Source organism: Hirsutella rhossiliensis (assembly GCF_020360975.1).
Source record: "Hirsutella rhossiliensis strain HR02 chromosome Unknown scaffold00010, whole genome shotgun sequence".
Taxonomy (NCBI): domain Eukaryota; kingdom Fungi; phylum Ascomycota; class Sordariomycetes; order Hypocreales; family Ophiocordycipitaceae; genus Hirsutella; species Hirsutella rhossiliensis.
The window spans coordinates 1809812-1826338 of NW_025408676.1; the positions used below are offsets into that span (position 1 = coordinate 1809812).

The 16527-nt window shown below is 52.7% G+C and overlaps 3 protein-coding genes across 3 annotated transcripts; all 3 read right to left on the bottom strand.

Annotated features, from left to right (window-relative positions):
* Nucleotides 1-3412: 3412 nt before the first annotated feature.
* On the bottom strand, nt 3413-3820 carry HRG_08531 (uncharacterized protein; the record flags this gene model as incomplete). The annotated part of the gene is made up of 1 exon (XM_044867002.1): nt 3413-3820. The coding sequence occupies one exon, from the start codon at nt 3818-3820 to the stop codon at nt 3413-3415; it is 408 nt and encodes a 135-aa protein (XP_044717889.1).
* Nucleotides 3821-8490: 4670 nt separating this feature from the next.
* HRG_08532 (PIF1-like helicase domain-containing protein) lies at nt 8491-12672 on the bottom strand (the record flags this gene model as incomplete). The annotated part of the gene is made up of 12 exons (XM_044867003.1): nt 8491-8576; nt 8630-9023; nt 9078-9173; nt 9228-9683; nt 9860-10034; nt 10088-10303; nt 10473-10625; nt 10694-10775; nt 10871-11016; nt 11395-12111; nt 12176-12363; nt 12445-12672. The coding sequence occupies 12 exons, from the start codon at nt 12670-12672 to the stop codon at nt 8491-8493; spliced, it is 2937 nt and encodes a 978-aa protein (XP_044717890.1).
* A 1900-nt stretch (nt 12673-14572) lies between these two features.
* HRG_08533 (uncharacterized protein) lies at nt 14573-15728 on the bottom strand (the record flags this gene model as incomplete). The annotated part of the gene is made up of 3 exons (XM_044867004.1): nt 14573-14730; nt 14874-15208; nt 15259-15728. 3 exons carry the CDS (start codon nt 15726-15728, stop codon nt 14573-14575), a joined length of 963 nt encoding a protein of 320 aa, XP_044717891.1.
* Nucleotides 15729-16527: the final 799 nt, after the last annotated feature.

Here is a 16527-nt window from a genome sequence, read left to right on the forward strand (position 1 = left end):
TCAAATTTTCTTGTGGCTTGACTCTGATCGAAGCTTCTCGCGGCTTGGCTCTGATCATCCAGTACAGGTAAAGCGCCAGAAAGACCATGGTCACGGCAAACACGACACCGGCCTCGGTGACCTCCCTGACGGTAATCTCGTCCCGCATGTCGAAATGTGGCAACCTTGAACGGTGGAGAGCGTAATTTAGACTTAGAGTAATGAGAAATGAGCACCGGGCTTGCCCGAACAAGACGTGCTTTATATAATGTTAAGTCGTAACAGCGAATTTTGGTACTTGGAAAGTAGCGCTTGGATGAAGAGAGCCACAGGACGTTGTCTAGTCGTTTGGCGAATGGGCAGACATGCCTAGGGTGAGGTTGTAATGGGTGCTTCGTGCATAGTGAGGTTACACCGTCATTGCCCTGAGAAGAGGCTCTAGTTAATATGATGATTTACGTATATGAGGCGGGTGAGCTTCCCCCCCATTAAAACGGCCCTGGTCAGAGTAGAGTGGCTGGAATGGCACGTCTTCAACTGGTCAATGCGGTTGGCTCACAGTTACGAGGCCATCCAGTATCTCGGCATCACCAGCAGTGCATACAACCTGGTTCATGCACTCTAGCTTGCAAGTGTCTAAGCACTCCTTGACTAGGGGTCGGAACGCCATGGACCGGCACAGAGGGCAACTAGCCCAGGGGCCGTGACGACACATGAGCTCTCTGGTGGAGATGGACCAAACAAGGATGGCCAAAGACACGGCAAAAGGTGTCGTTGATATGTGACAATTCCGCAAGATGGGTTTCGTACTGGCGCGCAGAGCCAAGAACTTGGCTCTCTCCTGGTCGGCCTTACAGGGGCCATTGGTCGTGAGCGTCAAGAAAAGGCAGGATTGTCAGGCGGCAAGGGAAGGAACAGAGAATAGATCTCTGAGATGGGAAAAGATAATTAGATACTGGGCAATTTCTTCGGCTTTTTTCGTCTCTTCAAGAATCATCTCCATCGCCCTTTCTAAAAGTGCTCTACCCTTATCGCTGTCCAACTCATCAACAGAACACGGTTCTTGACCATCCATAAAAACCGCGCTCGCACCGCAACTCGCCAATTTGACAAATCTTCTGGACTCTTCATGCCATGCTTCGCGCATACTTATTTCCATTTCGGCGCTGATGCTCTTGAAAACTGGAATGCCCACTCCCTCACCCAGCCTGGACGGCCCCCAAAAATATCTATCCTCACTGAACTTTCGACAATACCAGTAACGGAGAAGAGATGATTTATCTTTGAGGCCGTGGAAATTGTGGTGGAGTCTTTTGTGAGGGTCCTGCATACACCTCTTGCAATTTTCGGTGATGATTTCAAAGGGTTGAACTCCAAGTCGGCACGGCTGGTCATGGCTGCACTTCTTTTGATCAACATCATCGAGGTGACCGCACCTAATCGAGCCCGGAGTGATAATATGTGATGCCATTATTTTATTGAAGGTAGCTTGACAGCGCTTGTTCGAGTAGCAGAAGTTACCGGTTTGTCTATGCATGCGCCATTCGATGCCTTTTTATGTCAGAATTCAGCTCCGCAGCTGCCAACACTCCCGCTGTGCCTTGAAAGTGAGGAATAGCTGAAACTTCACCCAGATGCTGTCGTATGATTTGATGTCTCTATGGTCATGTCCTTGGTCGTATCATCTGCGGCGTGCATGCAGGGTGCAAGCTCAATACAAGATCAATCAGGTAAGACGTACGGCTCCCGCAGAGAACTACTGCATCCACACCGAATGGCTTTAATAACTCGAACCCAGCCTTCTTTTCAACCAGACGAGGCCGCTAGGCGCGTAGGCGGAACACAGCATGCTAAACAGACATTTATCACAGCGGTTTTGCTCGACGTGGGGGTGGTGCACTTGCTGTCGGCTCTTACCATCAGCCACATCTAAACAAGGCATCTTGGGCCAGCTCAGTGCACTCACTCACTCTCATCAAAGTCCCAATCTCCAGAAGCTAGTACTCCTATTCTAGTATCACCAAAATAATTCGAACTTTGTCCCTGAGTTAGGGCCCATCCAGCAGGATGTGTCCAAAACGTCTAATGTCATTAATCACCTCGCTACAAGAAATGTACTATTTTCTCAGCGCGTCCGGCAAAATCACGTTTATTATTACTGGACTGAGGTTTATGAGTACGATGGAAGGAAGATGAAGGGCAGGCACACATAAAGCAGTGGGGTAACGGTACTGGCGACAGGAGTTCCTTGGGGGCTATGCATATGGCCATTTGCCAAACCCTCCTGTCATGCCGTTGGCCGGGCCAACTGCGGCGTACAGGCAGGATGAAAGGCTGGTTGTGGGATTAATCGGACAAGAGGTACCCTGGGGTTGCCGCCGAACCTCTTCGGTCATAAAACGACCCGTGGTGAGGCAGCTCAGGCTCGTCGCATCAGCTGTACGTGCCCCAGCTTAGTAACAATTAAGTATACGAGGCCGGAGCCGCCCTGGCTTCGTTTTGTCCATGCAGCCTGCAGGCCCCGGCCTTGCATGGGACTGGGCTGGGCCATGCCATGGCCATCCTTGCCATCCTTGCCATCCTTATCGTACGATCGTCTCGCAATTACACAATTCAACAATCCAACAATCACAATGTCATTGGATCGTACAATTCCACAACCCGACGATTAGGCGACGTGCCGTTAGTCCCAAGTGAGTCCCCGCAGAAGAAAATGCGCTGATTGGTCTTCTCTACGTCATATTCCACACCGCGTCGTAACATGTGACATTGCGTTCCACTAAATCACGAGCCGGCCACCTGGCATCTTCCAACGCACAAGGCATTCATGCCCAACAGGTAGTGCGCCATTCCCAAGTCCGACTTCGTCCTTGACTAACCTCCGGTTGAACACGCGAGTGAAGTGTCAGGTCGCTTACTGGGATTCAAGGTGCACGACAAACTCATCGATCGGCGAGGCTGAATCTTCCATTGTATGTCCAAACACAAAACTCGGCAGGTGACACCAAGCCAGCCAGCCATATAGGACCACGGTCAAGCTCAGACTGCCTCTCCTTCTGCTATCGCTCTCGGGCCCAACACTACTGAAGAACGGAAGGTGTTTCTCTGATGGTTCGAAAGCCCTACCAGATGCTTGCCTTGTGTATCCCGTCTTGGCTTACAAATTAACAGTCGTTCCAAATCGAACCGTTGTCCGACACGCCGATAGACTTCTCAACCGGCACGACAAGTCCTACACTCGTTGAAGGCAAAGGTCAGAAAGTATACTGGCGCAATTGCTGGGTGAAAGTGTATCGGAAGGGCCAGTCCGAGCCCTACGAACAACATGAAAAGTGTACTGGCCAGGCGATGGTTCCAGGTGATGTCGAGGTTGCATTTGGTGGATATGGCGGTAGCATAAAAGAGATGTAGTCGATCGAGGAGGGACGAGCATTCATCCGAAGAGTTTATGCTTGATTCGCAATGCCTCCCTCTCATCAAGTGAGAGGTTGATTATAGCCCCATCGTCGGCTCGGTGCGATATCGTCATTGTCACACATTCTGTAAGAGGGTTGCCTTGCTCTGCCTCTTCTTTATAGGCCCGGCTTGCGTTGACTGCGTTGTATATGTCGTGGCCGAACACATCCAGGATGACATGCCTCTTGCAACCACGGAGAATGAGGTCCGCGCCGGGGATGATCCTCAGCCCTGTAGGGAGTACGAGATATCGGTTCTTATCCATTGACTCCACAGGAGCATCGAACAAGTTATTGGCCAGACGCTCGACTTTGTTGCTCGTTACTTCCAAGCTCATCATTGATCCTAGCTTGTCCCCAAAGGAGGAACCGTCGAAGAACGACATTGTGATGGCTGCCGCCCAAGAATTTCCGCTGCTTGGCATGCGGTATCTTCTAATTGCACCAGCAGTGAAAGTTGGGAAAACGGTCGCGACCCTCAAAATAGTGGGGTTTCCGAGGTCGAAACGACAGCCGTTTGTGCAAAGCTCGGATGTGAAGTTAGTCCCGCTTGTCGATGGCGTTGGGCTCGGCATCTCAAGTCGAGGATCATTATCGTCACCTATCGCGCCTAGGGTATTCGTTAAAGGGATATCTTAATCTCGTGGACTTATACTCACGACGTCGTTTCGATGATGGCGCCACAACACCAATCTGATTTGGTTTAATCGCCTTGTTGAAGACTTCTTGGATTCGCTTCTCGACATCCGACGGAATCGAATCACGTACTTCCCCCGCCAACTTCCTTTGGTCATCGATTGCGATGTTGGGGAGGCTGTCGAGCATCTGGCTGACTGCAGCTTGACCATCAAAGTGAGAACCACTTTTCGCGGCCCGCTTCGCGAGGAAGTAAGTAAACCAGGCTGAAAACCCGCCGCCGTCCAGAAAGATACGTTCACATGAAGTCTCCTCTTGTTCTGTCGCCGATTGGTACGCGTTGGCGAGTCCCTTCGGCGTGTACGTGAATTTTAGATGTTGTGTTAGTATGTGGGCGCAATTTCGGGGCAAGATGTCTGCCGCACGAATGCTCTCGTTCGGTGGGCTACCTTCCATGGCGTTGGCAATGGGTTACGATCTAACAGTCAGAAGGGTGGGTACGGACACCGGGATTGTGGGATTGTAAGTTTGTGAGTTTTTGAGCTCCCGAAACGGCGGGGTTATATACGTCAAGGCAGGGGGAAGAGCCTACGTGTTGCAACCAGTGAGATTCGACGGCGTATTGGTCTCCGCAACAATGCGCGCTAGAGTTCAGCGCTAATGCATGGGCGGATCTGATGACTGGGTCACCGGTTGCAGGTGACATCGACGAAGTACCCTGGGCAGGAATTTTCACCGCTCACTGTTAGATCCGGTAGAATCCGGGTAGATGCAGCTACGATAGCGTCAGGCTACTAGTGGCAGCGCCAACGGTAGCGCAGACGATAGCGCACCAGGTAGCGCAGCCGATGAGGCCACGAGGACATCTATGAGACAGTTACAGAGATATGACGTGATGGCATGTCATAGGGATTGAGGCCATCGCCCTTTGATATAGGGCTTGGGCAGAGCACCCCCAAATGGGGGACACAGACAGACACACATCATACCTCACTTCATCCGATCGTACCATTCTTGCTGTGTCCGTGACCTATCCGACGAGAACCTCATCAAGGTTCTGACACTCACCAGCATACTGGGAAAACACCAGTTCGCTGCCCGCTGCTGCGCAACTCCTTAATTATTTGAGGTTTCATAGAGTCTGTATCGGGCTTAAGACCCATGCGCTTTGCTATCTGTATGCTTCGCTTGTTAGATGCCAGCATAGACTCCTAGGTCCTATCTCCAAGCTCTGCTACCAAGTCTGTGTCTCATCCAAATCTTCACTCAGTCCTTAACTTCTGAATGAAGCCTTTGGTGTCTCAATATAGGTAAGCTTAAATCTCCTGAAACGTCGTGATCGCGATGAACGTTGGCTTCGAATGCTACAAAATAACGGCTGCTAAGCTCAACAATCGAAGCAATGCACAGTAGACGTGCGTGTTGGCTCTTTGCTATGTCGCGTAAGCTTTCCTGCCGCCTCTGGTTGACCGTATGCAAATTTGATCGTTATATTGCCCAAAAGAGCGGCCAAGAAAACGCTAGCTGACAGCTGACGTGAACTAAAGCCAATGAGCTTCGACTTCACCACATCTTGCCTGCTGTTGCCTAATGGGCCGCATCTGAACGCACCAGGTTCCCGAACAACGTACCAACGGCCAGCAGACTTAGGTGACCGCGTGCTGTATGTAGTACGGGCGACTGTAGGCCAGACTGTCTCAAAACGCATTTGGGAAGAAAATTTGTCATTACGTATACCCTACTGTGACCATAGAGGGTTATGGCCCATTTTAAATATTCGGCTTAGCAGAAGCAGGGTTAATTGCATATATGACGAAGTTATAGCAGATCTTTACAGTCACGTTTCTTTCTTCCCCCTACTTTATTTTGCGTGGACGAATATTAAAAATGCAAGCTATCACGATTGACAGTATTCTCCTCCCATCAATTCCCCCTACTGCACAACAACCAATAACTAGCATTGAACTTACATCATGGGCGTTGTCTAAGGTGTATCAAGTCCGTTCGTCCAAGGTCGAGAGATTGCTAGCATCTACAGCCCCTAAACGCTTTATATGTCTCAATACGAAGGCGAGGCAAGGTATATCACATTCGCATCGACTTAAGCTTACACGAAGCCAACATCTCGATGCCGCCTTGATATTTATAGGCCCAAGTTATCTATCCACCCACTTTCATTAACTGTACACCCAAAAAGTGGATTAACTGTGGCTGACGGCCGAAGAGGGCCGATACCGCCAATTTGTATGCACACATTCTCTACGATAAGTAGAGCCAGGTAGTAACAGTTCTCCTTCAACGATAAGGCACCCAAAATTGAAGCTATTCGTACTGCGCTTTCTATGCTGATGAGACTATTCTTTGGTGTTTACAACAGGCCTCCTTCTTCGAGTGCACTACGTGCCTGATCCGCTTCATCTAACTGTGATTCCAATTGATCCCATACATCCTCAAGGGCGGCATCGTCCGTGAGGCCAGCGACGAAGATGCAGTCTTGGGTCTCCCGCCGTACCGGCTGATCGTCATCATCAGAGACTGGCGTTTGACGCCCGGCTTGTTGATACGCCCGTTGCATCCGTGTGCCTGCCTCGTACGTATCGCCGTTTTCCTCGATGTGCCGCAGCCCTCGTTCCGTTGAAGTCATCGCGGCCGTTACCGTACCCGTCATCGCCGCTGGTGCCGTTGAGGAGGAGGCAGTCGTATAGCCTCAGCCCGCTCATGCCGTTCAGCGATCTCGTGATGTGACGGATCCCGCCGCGTTGATCTTGACCGCCGTGACTCTTCGAGGTTGAGTGAGCCCTGGGGCGGCCCTCAGCCCTGATAACTTGTGGCTCGTATGGTGCCCGAGTAGGGCTTGTGCCCTGAGCGCTTGTATCGATCGGAATATACCAAAATGGGTCGAAGTCGTCGAGTGTAAGGGAGGTATTGGTGTTGATAGACTCGAAGATTCGATGGCAGCACGGTAGCCCTCGACTAGTAGCCCAATTACAAGGACATTGACCTGGCGGCGGTTTGGCCCGTTGACTTCGGGGTCTAGAGGATCTTGCGATGCTCATCTATTAGTAGCTTTAACGCATATGACGATACTCGCTCGCGGATCGGCATATACGGCGCCTGTAGGGAGAACGTTGATATCTTGTGGAGGTTTCGATTCTCTATCGCTGTGATCTGAGCAGCCTGATGGCCCCAGAAGCGTTCGAATCGTTGGAAAACGGTCGTCAAATCGCCCGTACAGGACCAAAGGAACTTCTTCATATGAGAGTGAAGTCCCTCGACGATCGAGGTCGTTGTACGCCCGAAGTGGCGATATTGATTAACGAAACAAGATACAAACTTCTCCTTCCAAGGCGTTAGCCACGTATTGCAACAGTATTGTATAGCTGCAAGCGGGTGGCGGCCTGGTGTCTCAAATTGGCGTAAACGTTCGTTGAAGCTATTCACATCTTGTGACTTGACGATCTCGTTCCACTCTTGTAGAAACGCTTGGAATGCCGGGGCCCGTACGACTCGATTGCCGATTTTTGATGCCTTAGGGAAAAATTGCTTGCATTTCGCAACGACATTCTGGTTAATATGCCACGTGCAGAAGGTTAGTACTGTTTTGAAGCTCGCGAAAGCTATCTAACGCCTTAAGCAACGCAGTATCTCGGTCCGTGACAGTGACCCTTGAAATGGGATCGACTCCTTCTCGCAAAGGACTAGCAGCAACGAGATAGCCCAATAGTAATGGGACTCGGTCTCGCCGTTCAAGAAGATAGAGGCAATAGAGAACGTTTTGTTATCTCGAGTGGCCGCGCAGATATTCAATAACGGCATATTGAATCGGTTCGTCTTGTAGGTACAGTCGAGGACGAGGACATCGTGATGCTGACGCCATCGATGGAAGGTAGCACGAGGCGCGAGAAATAGCCCAGTTAGCCGGCCCTGGGGATCACGACTATCTCGATGAAAGAAGTCGGACTTATCTAGCCGGTCGTAGAGAAACTGAAGAGGCGTACGGCCAGCTAGTTCTTCCTGACGGTGCCTAGCCAAGGCGTTACTCACGTCTTGAGCCGTGATACCGGCTAAACGAGGATCGTCGTGAACCAGGTCACGAAGCTCGCCAGCAATATCGGTCGGCCGGGTATTGTTAAAATACTTCGAACACCCGTTAAGTTGCCAAGGCAAGGGGCTCAACGGCTGAATATCCAGCCCGAAGGGTAAATATCGTATACCTGCAATTCACTTTCCTAGGGGGAGACCCCCTAGAACCCCCCATTCGCCTGCCGCGGGCAACCAGCTGTTTAAATCGCTCCAAACCTGCACTAAGGGAATTGATAGTTAGGAGTCTCTGCTGCTTCCTAACAGGCCCAACCTAACTGTAAACTATATACTATATATCGAACCTCCCTTTTCCCTGCAGCCGAGAGGAAGATGTCGTTTAGTCAAGGTAGCGTGGTGTATATGGTGCGTCGGTCAGCTGTTGACCCTGACGCCGTTGTTGGTCAGCGAGGCGCATCTTCATCCCTGCCTTATAGTTAGTCGTGAACGCGGTACGTAGGAAACGCAGACGTGTAAACCTTCCGTCGGCGTGTGGTTATAGAGGCTCTGACGATCGAAAGGCGCCTCGAGGAGTAAGCCTTGCAGCGACGTAACCCGTGAGACAGCAACATAGCTAATCCCGGCCTGGAAGTCGCGTGTAGCGAGATCAGTAACTATTTGATCCTTCGTTAGGCTCTGGCATTTGTGAACAGTGATGGCAAACGCCACCATGAGGGGAAACTGCGTGCGAGCGCAGGTCTCGTTGCCCACAAGGAAGTCTCGCCTGACTGGGAGGATGGGTGAGATTTTCCTGCCCTCGTTAGTTGTTAGATATGGCGGTCCGTCGTAGCTATCAAAGTCCACCATAATAACGGCCGGGGGATCTTCCAATGGCTCGGCGCCTGCGTTCCAGGCGATATCGTATACAGTACCCTGGGCACCGTTAACTAGGCCAGCTGGCTGCCATAGGTTAGTAGTGAGCATTACCCTGGCGCCCTTAGCAATGGGGAACTTGTTAGATAGATTGCCAGCATTGTCGCTTGGTGCCCGCCCCGCGCCCTTGCCCTGATTCTTTGCCTCCACCTGTATTGCCGGGGCGTTTAGATGAACCATATGCTCGTAATTGTATTCGTTGACCCGCGCCCTTGTAGAATACACCCGCAAAGCGGCCTTGAAGCTGTCAACCTCGCTCTGCGTTAGCCTGGCCTGTACCCGACTGCTAAGGAGGTTCCAGGACGGTATGGATAACTTGACTTCACGCAGTTCCTGCAACGCCTGACGGAACCGGGCCTGATCATCACCAGCCTGGCGCTGTACCGTGGTCAGGAAGATGGTGCGGTCAAATAACCGGTAGGCCACATGCCCTCTCCTTTCCAACGCAGACAGGCTGGTGCTAGTCGAATACAGGGGCTTTTGCCGGACTGGTGGTAACTGGAAGAAATCGCCCACAAGCAAGACGCTCATACCACCAAAGAACTCGAGGCTACGCTGTGAAAAGGCCTGTCGCAGACGGGAATCGATCCGCGCGAGCTGCTCAATCCCCAGCATGCTCTTTTCATCGATCACGAGGTATTTGACGTGCCGTAGGCGGGACTGAAGGGCGGCTGCGTCGGCTGGGGGAAGGTCGGTAAAAGCACCACCTACTGGGAGGCGTAGCAATGAATGAATGGTGCTGCCCTGTATCTGGTTACTCGCAACGCCTGTTGAGCTACGCGGCAAATAGGGCTAGGATTCGGTAGGGCGGCCGCCTGAAGATGGGAGGAAAGCACCTTGATAAGGAACGACTTGCCGGTGCCACCACCACCATCAACGTGGAGAAGGATTTGAGTAGGATTTTGCGCCTGGAAGTGACCCATGAACGTGTCGTACACGAGTCGTTGTTGCGGATTCAGCGTATTACGCCAGTGAGGGCCAAGGACCTCCACATCGTTGGCCATGGGGTGGCTAGCGATAAGGTCTTTCCAGTAGCTATCTCGAAGTTCCGGATATGTACCCACATGCCGTGTCCAGTCGTAATTGACGTCGATATCGCGGCGGCCAAGAAGGTCAAGATCTTCCTGGGTAAGGGGGTTCCCAGGTAAAAGGGCGGCGAGGCGAATCCAGTCTTCGTCGTCAAATTCTTCCTCCACAGGCAGAGCCTCATATTGATCATCTTGGGGCTGTAATCGAGCCTCTTTTGGCCGACCGTAATGGTCATCACCATGACTGTGGTGCTGCCAACAATAGGAGAAGGCCTCAGCGTGAGAACCAAAAAGCTGGCCGTCAAATGTGAGGAGATCATCAACCCGCCGATGTGGGTGGTTTAATGTTAGCTTTACACGGCAGTAATCTGGCCACTGTTGACCCTCTGGATCAGCCTGATAGCGAGGAAAGTAAACCAACACACGAGGCCTGCCGTTAACGTTGCCTGGCTGCCATTGCTTCCACTTGGAAGGGTCCCTAGGACGGAAATTCCAGCACTTGAGGAAGGAGACATAGCATAGGTCCGCTAGGGCTTCCGGGCGTTGAGTGTACTTTTCGTAAACGTTGGGGCCTCTTCAACCTCATCGCCGTCAATACGGAGGAAGCGGGAATGCCTGTCAGGATTACGGCAGTCAACGTACAGGCAGGTTCGTGAGCCTTCCTGTAACGGCAGGCCGAGGAGCAAGTGGCTGACCTCCTGCTTCGAGTAATCCCGCTCAGCAACTAGCTGATTGAGGAGCTTTGACGTGAAAGAAATAAGGGGTTGTGGTCCTTGACCCGGGGCATCAGGGCCTTCCTGATCTGGGCAAAAGACTCGCTCTTCTTTTCCGACTTTGAGCAGTATTTGGCCGCGTAATCGATTACCTGCTGTAGACTCGTGCAGGGTGAAACGTCTGTATTGGCTAGCCACGCAACGGTAAGCAAGCGGTTGTAATGGTTAATCTGGCCATCGTTCCGCTCGCCCCTAAAGCTCCAGTGTTTAGAGTGAGGAACCTTGTCAAGGGAGGCTAGTAGGCGCTGGCCGTGAGGAAATCCAAAGCGGCACTCCACCTGCTTGGTATGCTTATTGACCTGCATGCAGTAGTTGTTGCAGCGGTGGCGTTGCACGCGGTTGATTACCATCGATAGAAACTGAACGGTAAGGGGATGTTCCAATAGAGTACCGATCAGGGGATTCCCTTCCCCAGGCGCCTGTATTCGCTGTGGCTCTGGGTTAATGGCAGATACGTGATATCCCCAGATGCGGGCGAATTGCTCCCGGGACCGGTCGTTATCAGGATCTAAGTCTGGGTGGCCACTTAGCCAATATAGGCCGTGGTGGTGACTGGAACCCCTGCCCTGCCACTCGTAGCGGCCCCAAGAGTCCGTTAGGTTGAACTTCTGCTTCAGGACAATAGTCCTAAACAGCGTATAACGTTTATAGAAGTGGTAAGCAGCAATATGGGCGTTGTCTCGTAGCAGTTGCCGGGATAGAGCCATCCGCGCCGCCTCAGGAGCTGCTTGCCACTCGTCAAATCGAGGCATATGACGGTATAGGGATTCCCAGTGGTAATCGGCTGCACTTGCAGTAGCGAAAAGGCCAGGCTTGCCTAAATTATAGGCGTATGCTTCCAATTCCTTCCTTTGCTTATACCAATATGGCCGGGTGCCCCTGATTACCGCGGCTTGGCGCGTGATTGACTGGATCAGCGCCTGAGCCTCCGGCTCGTCAGGCCCAGCCATCGCTTCCTCTAGGTCGGCGCGTGTAAGGGGTTGACGGCGGCTGTCGCGTTGCTTGACGAAGTAGTCACTTCTCTTTCGGACCTGCGCACGTAACATCGTGTTGAGGGCGACGAAAGGCCACGTCTTATGGCGGGCAAAACGTCCGTCATGCCATCTCATCGCGTGGGCAAGGTAGTCCTGGTACGTGATGCTCCGTAGGCGAGGCTCCACGAAGTCGGCCTTGCCGTCGGGGTAGAGGGTAGGGAACGCAAGCGATAAAAGCGGCTGAGAACGGTTGAATTCGTCGATAGGGGTCCTGCGAATGGAAGGCAGTGGCATCTGGTGGTGAGCCTGCGCGCTACGCGGCATATACTCCAGATCAGTCATGCGCTCAGGTTAGGGTCCCATCAAGAAATCGGGACTGCAGAGCATTCAATTCGGTATCAGTGACCTGCAAATTCGGGATCGCTGATGCATCGGCATCGCTTGGGTCCTCTTCCACAACCTCCTCAACGGGGCCCTGGGGGACTTCGCCGTCAGGTATGTCAGCCACTTGGCTGGCAATGGAAGCAACTATGCTGCCATCAAGAGGAATCCGTTGCAGGCGATTCTGGCTCACAACAATATCGCGATAGCCCGGGTGGTGACGCTGTAGGTAATGCAGCCAGGCCGACAGGCATGAGCGACGTACCCGGAAATCGCGAGCAAACTGTTGCCGGAAGCGAGGGTCGCCCTCTATATTAGGAGGCCGCAGGAGGATGATATCTAGCTCTTCAGGTAGGACTGGGAGCTCTTCAAAAAGCCTGCCAACATTGCGAAGGAAGTGGACAACGTGACCGCGATATTTATACTGAGCGCCACGCACCTGCAGGACTTTCACGTGTACGTGAACTCTAGCAATGAGCATCTCCTCGACCATCGTTAGATCAGGTAGATCGGCGGGGACTTCCCAAAGTCAAGGTGATTCGCAGCGCTAAAGAAGTACGGTTCGTTAGGGGCTTTCTTCCTGTCTCGACCAATGCAGCGACTGCAGATTTTCAAGCTATTTCGCTTCATATCGAACCAACGCTCCTGGCAGCGAATGCAACTATGCATCTTGTCGTCATTCAGAGCAGTATAGAACTCGCGCACAAGGGCTTGATCCCCCTCACTAAGGGCAGGTAAGTCAAGGTCCCCTGTAAAAGGCGGATCAACTATCTGATCGAACTGTCGCTCTTCAGGCTGTGGCCGTGGCCGGGGGTTAATGTTGACTCGACGTGTATAGCGGCCGCGGCGATGACTCTGTGGCAGTAATGAAGGAGGGGTACGAAGCGGGGGAAGAGATTCCTGTGGTATAGGCGTGCCTTGCACAACAGAAGCCGATTGAAGAGTGCCTTGAGGAATTGGCGTTTGTGGAATCGGCGTGCCCAGAACTACTGTTGGCAGGCCAAAGGTAGGAGGGGTGGGGGAAGGTCCCTCTACCGCGCTTGAGGTAGATGGCCTCGGCAGAGGTCTAGGCAGTCCCTGGAGTGCGGGTGCCAGGGCACGGCATAAAGTTGATGTGGCAGGGGGTCGTAAGGCTTGCACACAGGCAGGCGTTGGCGCAGTCCGCCTTGAAGGCGTCAGGTTAGCTAGAGAATCGGTCCGTTTCGTGGCTCTGCGTGGCGATAGCCTCAAAGCGAAATTCCGCATTGCGGCAACGGCGGCTCGAGATTCGGTAACCCGTTCCTTTCGGCGTGCCCTACAGCTAGCACAGTCTCTTGTAAACTTCGTAGGGTCCTTGACGCTTCGAAATTCGACTTCGGGCAGGTCTTGCTTGCAGGTATGGCAATTCCGAACTGCCTGGGGTATGTCGTCCTCCATCTGGCCGTATATGTATGTATCCACCTCTTACCCACCAGACTGCTAGATGAGGCAGAATTACCGAAGAATATTGGGAGGTGGGCCGGCTGCCGAGGTAATATGTGAACCTATGTACCGTTAGTAACCTGATGAGTTTGATATATTGGGCAGAACAGGGAAGCAGCCGCCATGTAGGTTAGTTAGTGTGAAGAGTGCCGAAGAATGGAAGAACTGAAAGAAAGCTCTTGGAGAGCTTGCCAGGCTGGCTAGTTACCTAGTCAACGCTCAGGGGTAATTTTTGCGGGCCTTCATTTGGTGGCGTTATCGGTCGACCAATCCGCGCACGAGTTGAGCACAGGCCAGGCCAATTAGCCAATCAGAGGAGGTTTTATGCTCGAATCTTTCTGACTGAGTAGAACGCCCTTCGGGCTGAATTAAACTTCCGGATAATGTCGTCGCGATACTTCTGGATAACAGGTAAGGCAACCCCGCACGGGTTGCGCAATAAGCCTTTCGGAACGAAGATTACGACCAGTGCGGGAAGAAAAGAATAGACACAGGTAGAGGTAAGGAAAGCCATGAAGAAGAGTATAGAAGGGGAAAAGAATAATAGAAGAGGAGTTACATATAGGGAATAGAATAGAGCTAGAAGTATTTTGTATTCATAGTATAGCGAGAGCATAGGTATAGGTTTATTATTTTTAGAGAGTATAGTTGAGATAAAGTAAGTTGGTTTATATTAGGATTATTTCTGCATGCGTTGGCGGAGGGGCCGGGCTGGCGGGTCAGAAGTGCTAGCGACGATAGAGTCAAGGGAAGTAGGCGCGGCGGACAAGGCGGTAGCGGGCGCTTCTCCGGGAAGCCTAGACGATGAGGCGGATAGCGGGGGCGAGGAGGAAGTAGTAGCAGAGCTAACAGTGCTCGAAGAGGAGGAAGGAAACGAATACTGGGGGCGCGTCCTCTTCAGGGGGGAGTCGGCCACAGGCGCGCAAGCACGCTTAGGCGGCGGCGTCACAGGGGTGACGGCAGGCAGGCCGGGAACCTTGGAAGGCGTGGGCGGCGCGGTCGAAGGTGGCGTGGCAAGCGAGAAGGAGGCGGCGCGGACAAGCTCGAATGCAGAGGAGGCAGAAGCGGGCTGGCGTCTTAGGGTCGCGGCCTGTGGGGAAGCGGAGGCAGTAGCGGCGGATGAAGACCTATCGTGGAAAGACCAGCTATCCGGGACGACGATGAAGACGTAATCGCGGTCCGAGCCGGGGGGACTACACATAATGCCGTGATCGAGAAGGCCAGCGACCTTACCGGTACAGGTAAAGGGGGTACCAGGCAGAAAGGGAGAGGTAGATCTCTCGGCCAGCTTCTTACACAGGATAAGCCAAGGGTTAGCATAGATGGGAAAGATTACAAAGGCCTGAAAGGGGTGGTAGCCCTTGAAGGGAACCTTGTCCGGGACGCCGGGGGCGATATAAGTCGACAGCTGGATCAGGCCGCAGCAGCGGAGCTGGTCGGAGCCGAGACCAGGAAGAAGATCAGCATGGAGGAGGTCAAGTCCGGAGCCGGCGACGACGCCGTAAAAGGAGACGACAGGAGGCGTCGACGGGAACTGATGGTCGGACGCCAAGGAGCGCGGGAGGACGCTTAGGGAAGATATTAGCAGGGCGGCGAAGAGAAGAGAGGGAAGGCCCACGGCTGGTAGCCCTGGTCGCGGACGACGAGGGCGGGCATCGTGTAGAGGAGAGTGTCGCCCGGGGCGGCCTCGAGACCATCACGGCGCTCAATCTCCCAGGCAAGGGCGTAGGGGTGGACGCGGCCGGACATGAAGAACCACTGCTCAGTCCAATCCGAGTCGACGACCGGCACGCCGTAGATTGAGAGATTCAAGCTAAAGAAAAGAGACGAGACCTCAGCATCGTCCCCCCGGGCCCGCAAGGGATCGTATTCGAGCGCCCGCAGCCACGAGGGGATGGGCAGGAGGACGCGGGCGATGGCCTCGGCGTTGAGGCCCTTCACGCGATGCTCGTCCTGGTGGGCGAACCTCACGGGGCAGTCGGGCTGGGCAAAGAACATCATGGTCATGTCGCCGCCGGCGCCCTTGTTGCCGGCAAGAGGTCTGCGAAGGTGTGGCGGAGAGTCGGTAGGAGGCAACGTCGGGGACATGATAGCCTCAAAGCGGGAGGTCAGTTAACTAGTAAGCTATAGCAGGAAAGCCATACATAAGTATATAGACCGTAAAGAAGTCTAACCAGCGCTATATCGCCTCAAGAAGCGCAATATGGATAGGGTCAGTAAGGTCCTAAAGGCAAAGGTATAAAGAATTAGCAGGCGGGCTATAACGAATAGTAGTTGTATACCTTAATAGGTAAAGGAAAAGAGATAGATAAGGGTAAAGAGAATAAGGGCAAGGTGTAGGAAAGATATAGTAGGCGGTCTACCAAGAAGCCACGGGGTCTTGAAACAGAAGTTAAGGAAAAGGCATAGTATGGTCTGTGACATATATAAGACATGGAATTAAAGTAGGGGATATAAGCGCCTAGGGATAGACGTCGACGTACACTAAAGGGTCCTAGGAAAGGAGAGGGAAAGCGTAGCGAATAGGCAAGTAAGGACGAGAAGCTATTAATAGGACCTACGTCTAGGGAACAGCCGAGGCCGTATAAGCCGCGGGGTAGGGCAGCAGGCGCCAGTCAGTTAAGACCATAAATAGCTAGCGCGTAAACAATAGTAAGTAAGTAGCATACGTAAGAACATGCCAAGTCGGGAGGCCAAGGGCATATAGATATGTGATCAAGAAGCATGTGCTATGTAGAAAGCATAGGCCGAGCTGGAGCATAGCGAAGAGGGGGGGTTAAAGTGATATAGTAAATAGGCAAGGCCGAGAGAGCACAGGAAACAGAGGTAGTAATATCCACAACGATGAAGCCAGCCAGTATAGAAGGGCAACACGGGGCCAAGAGCG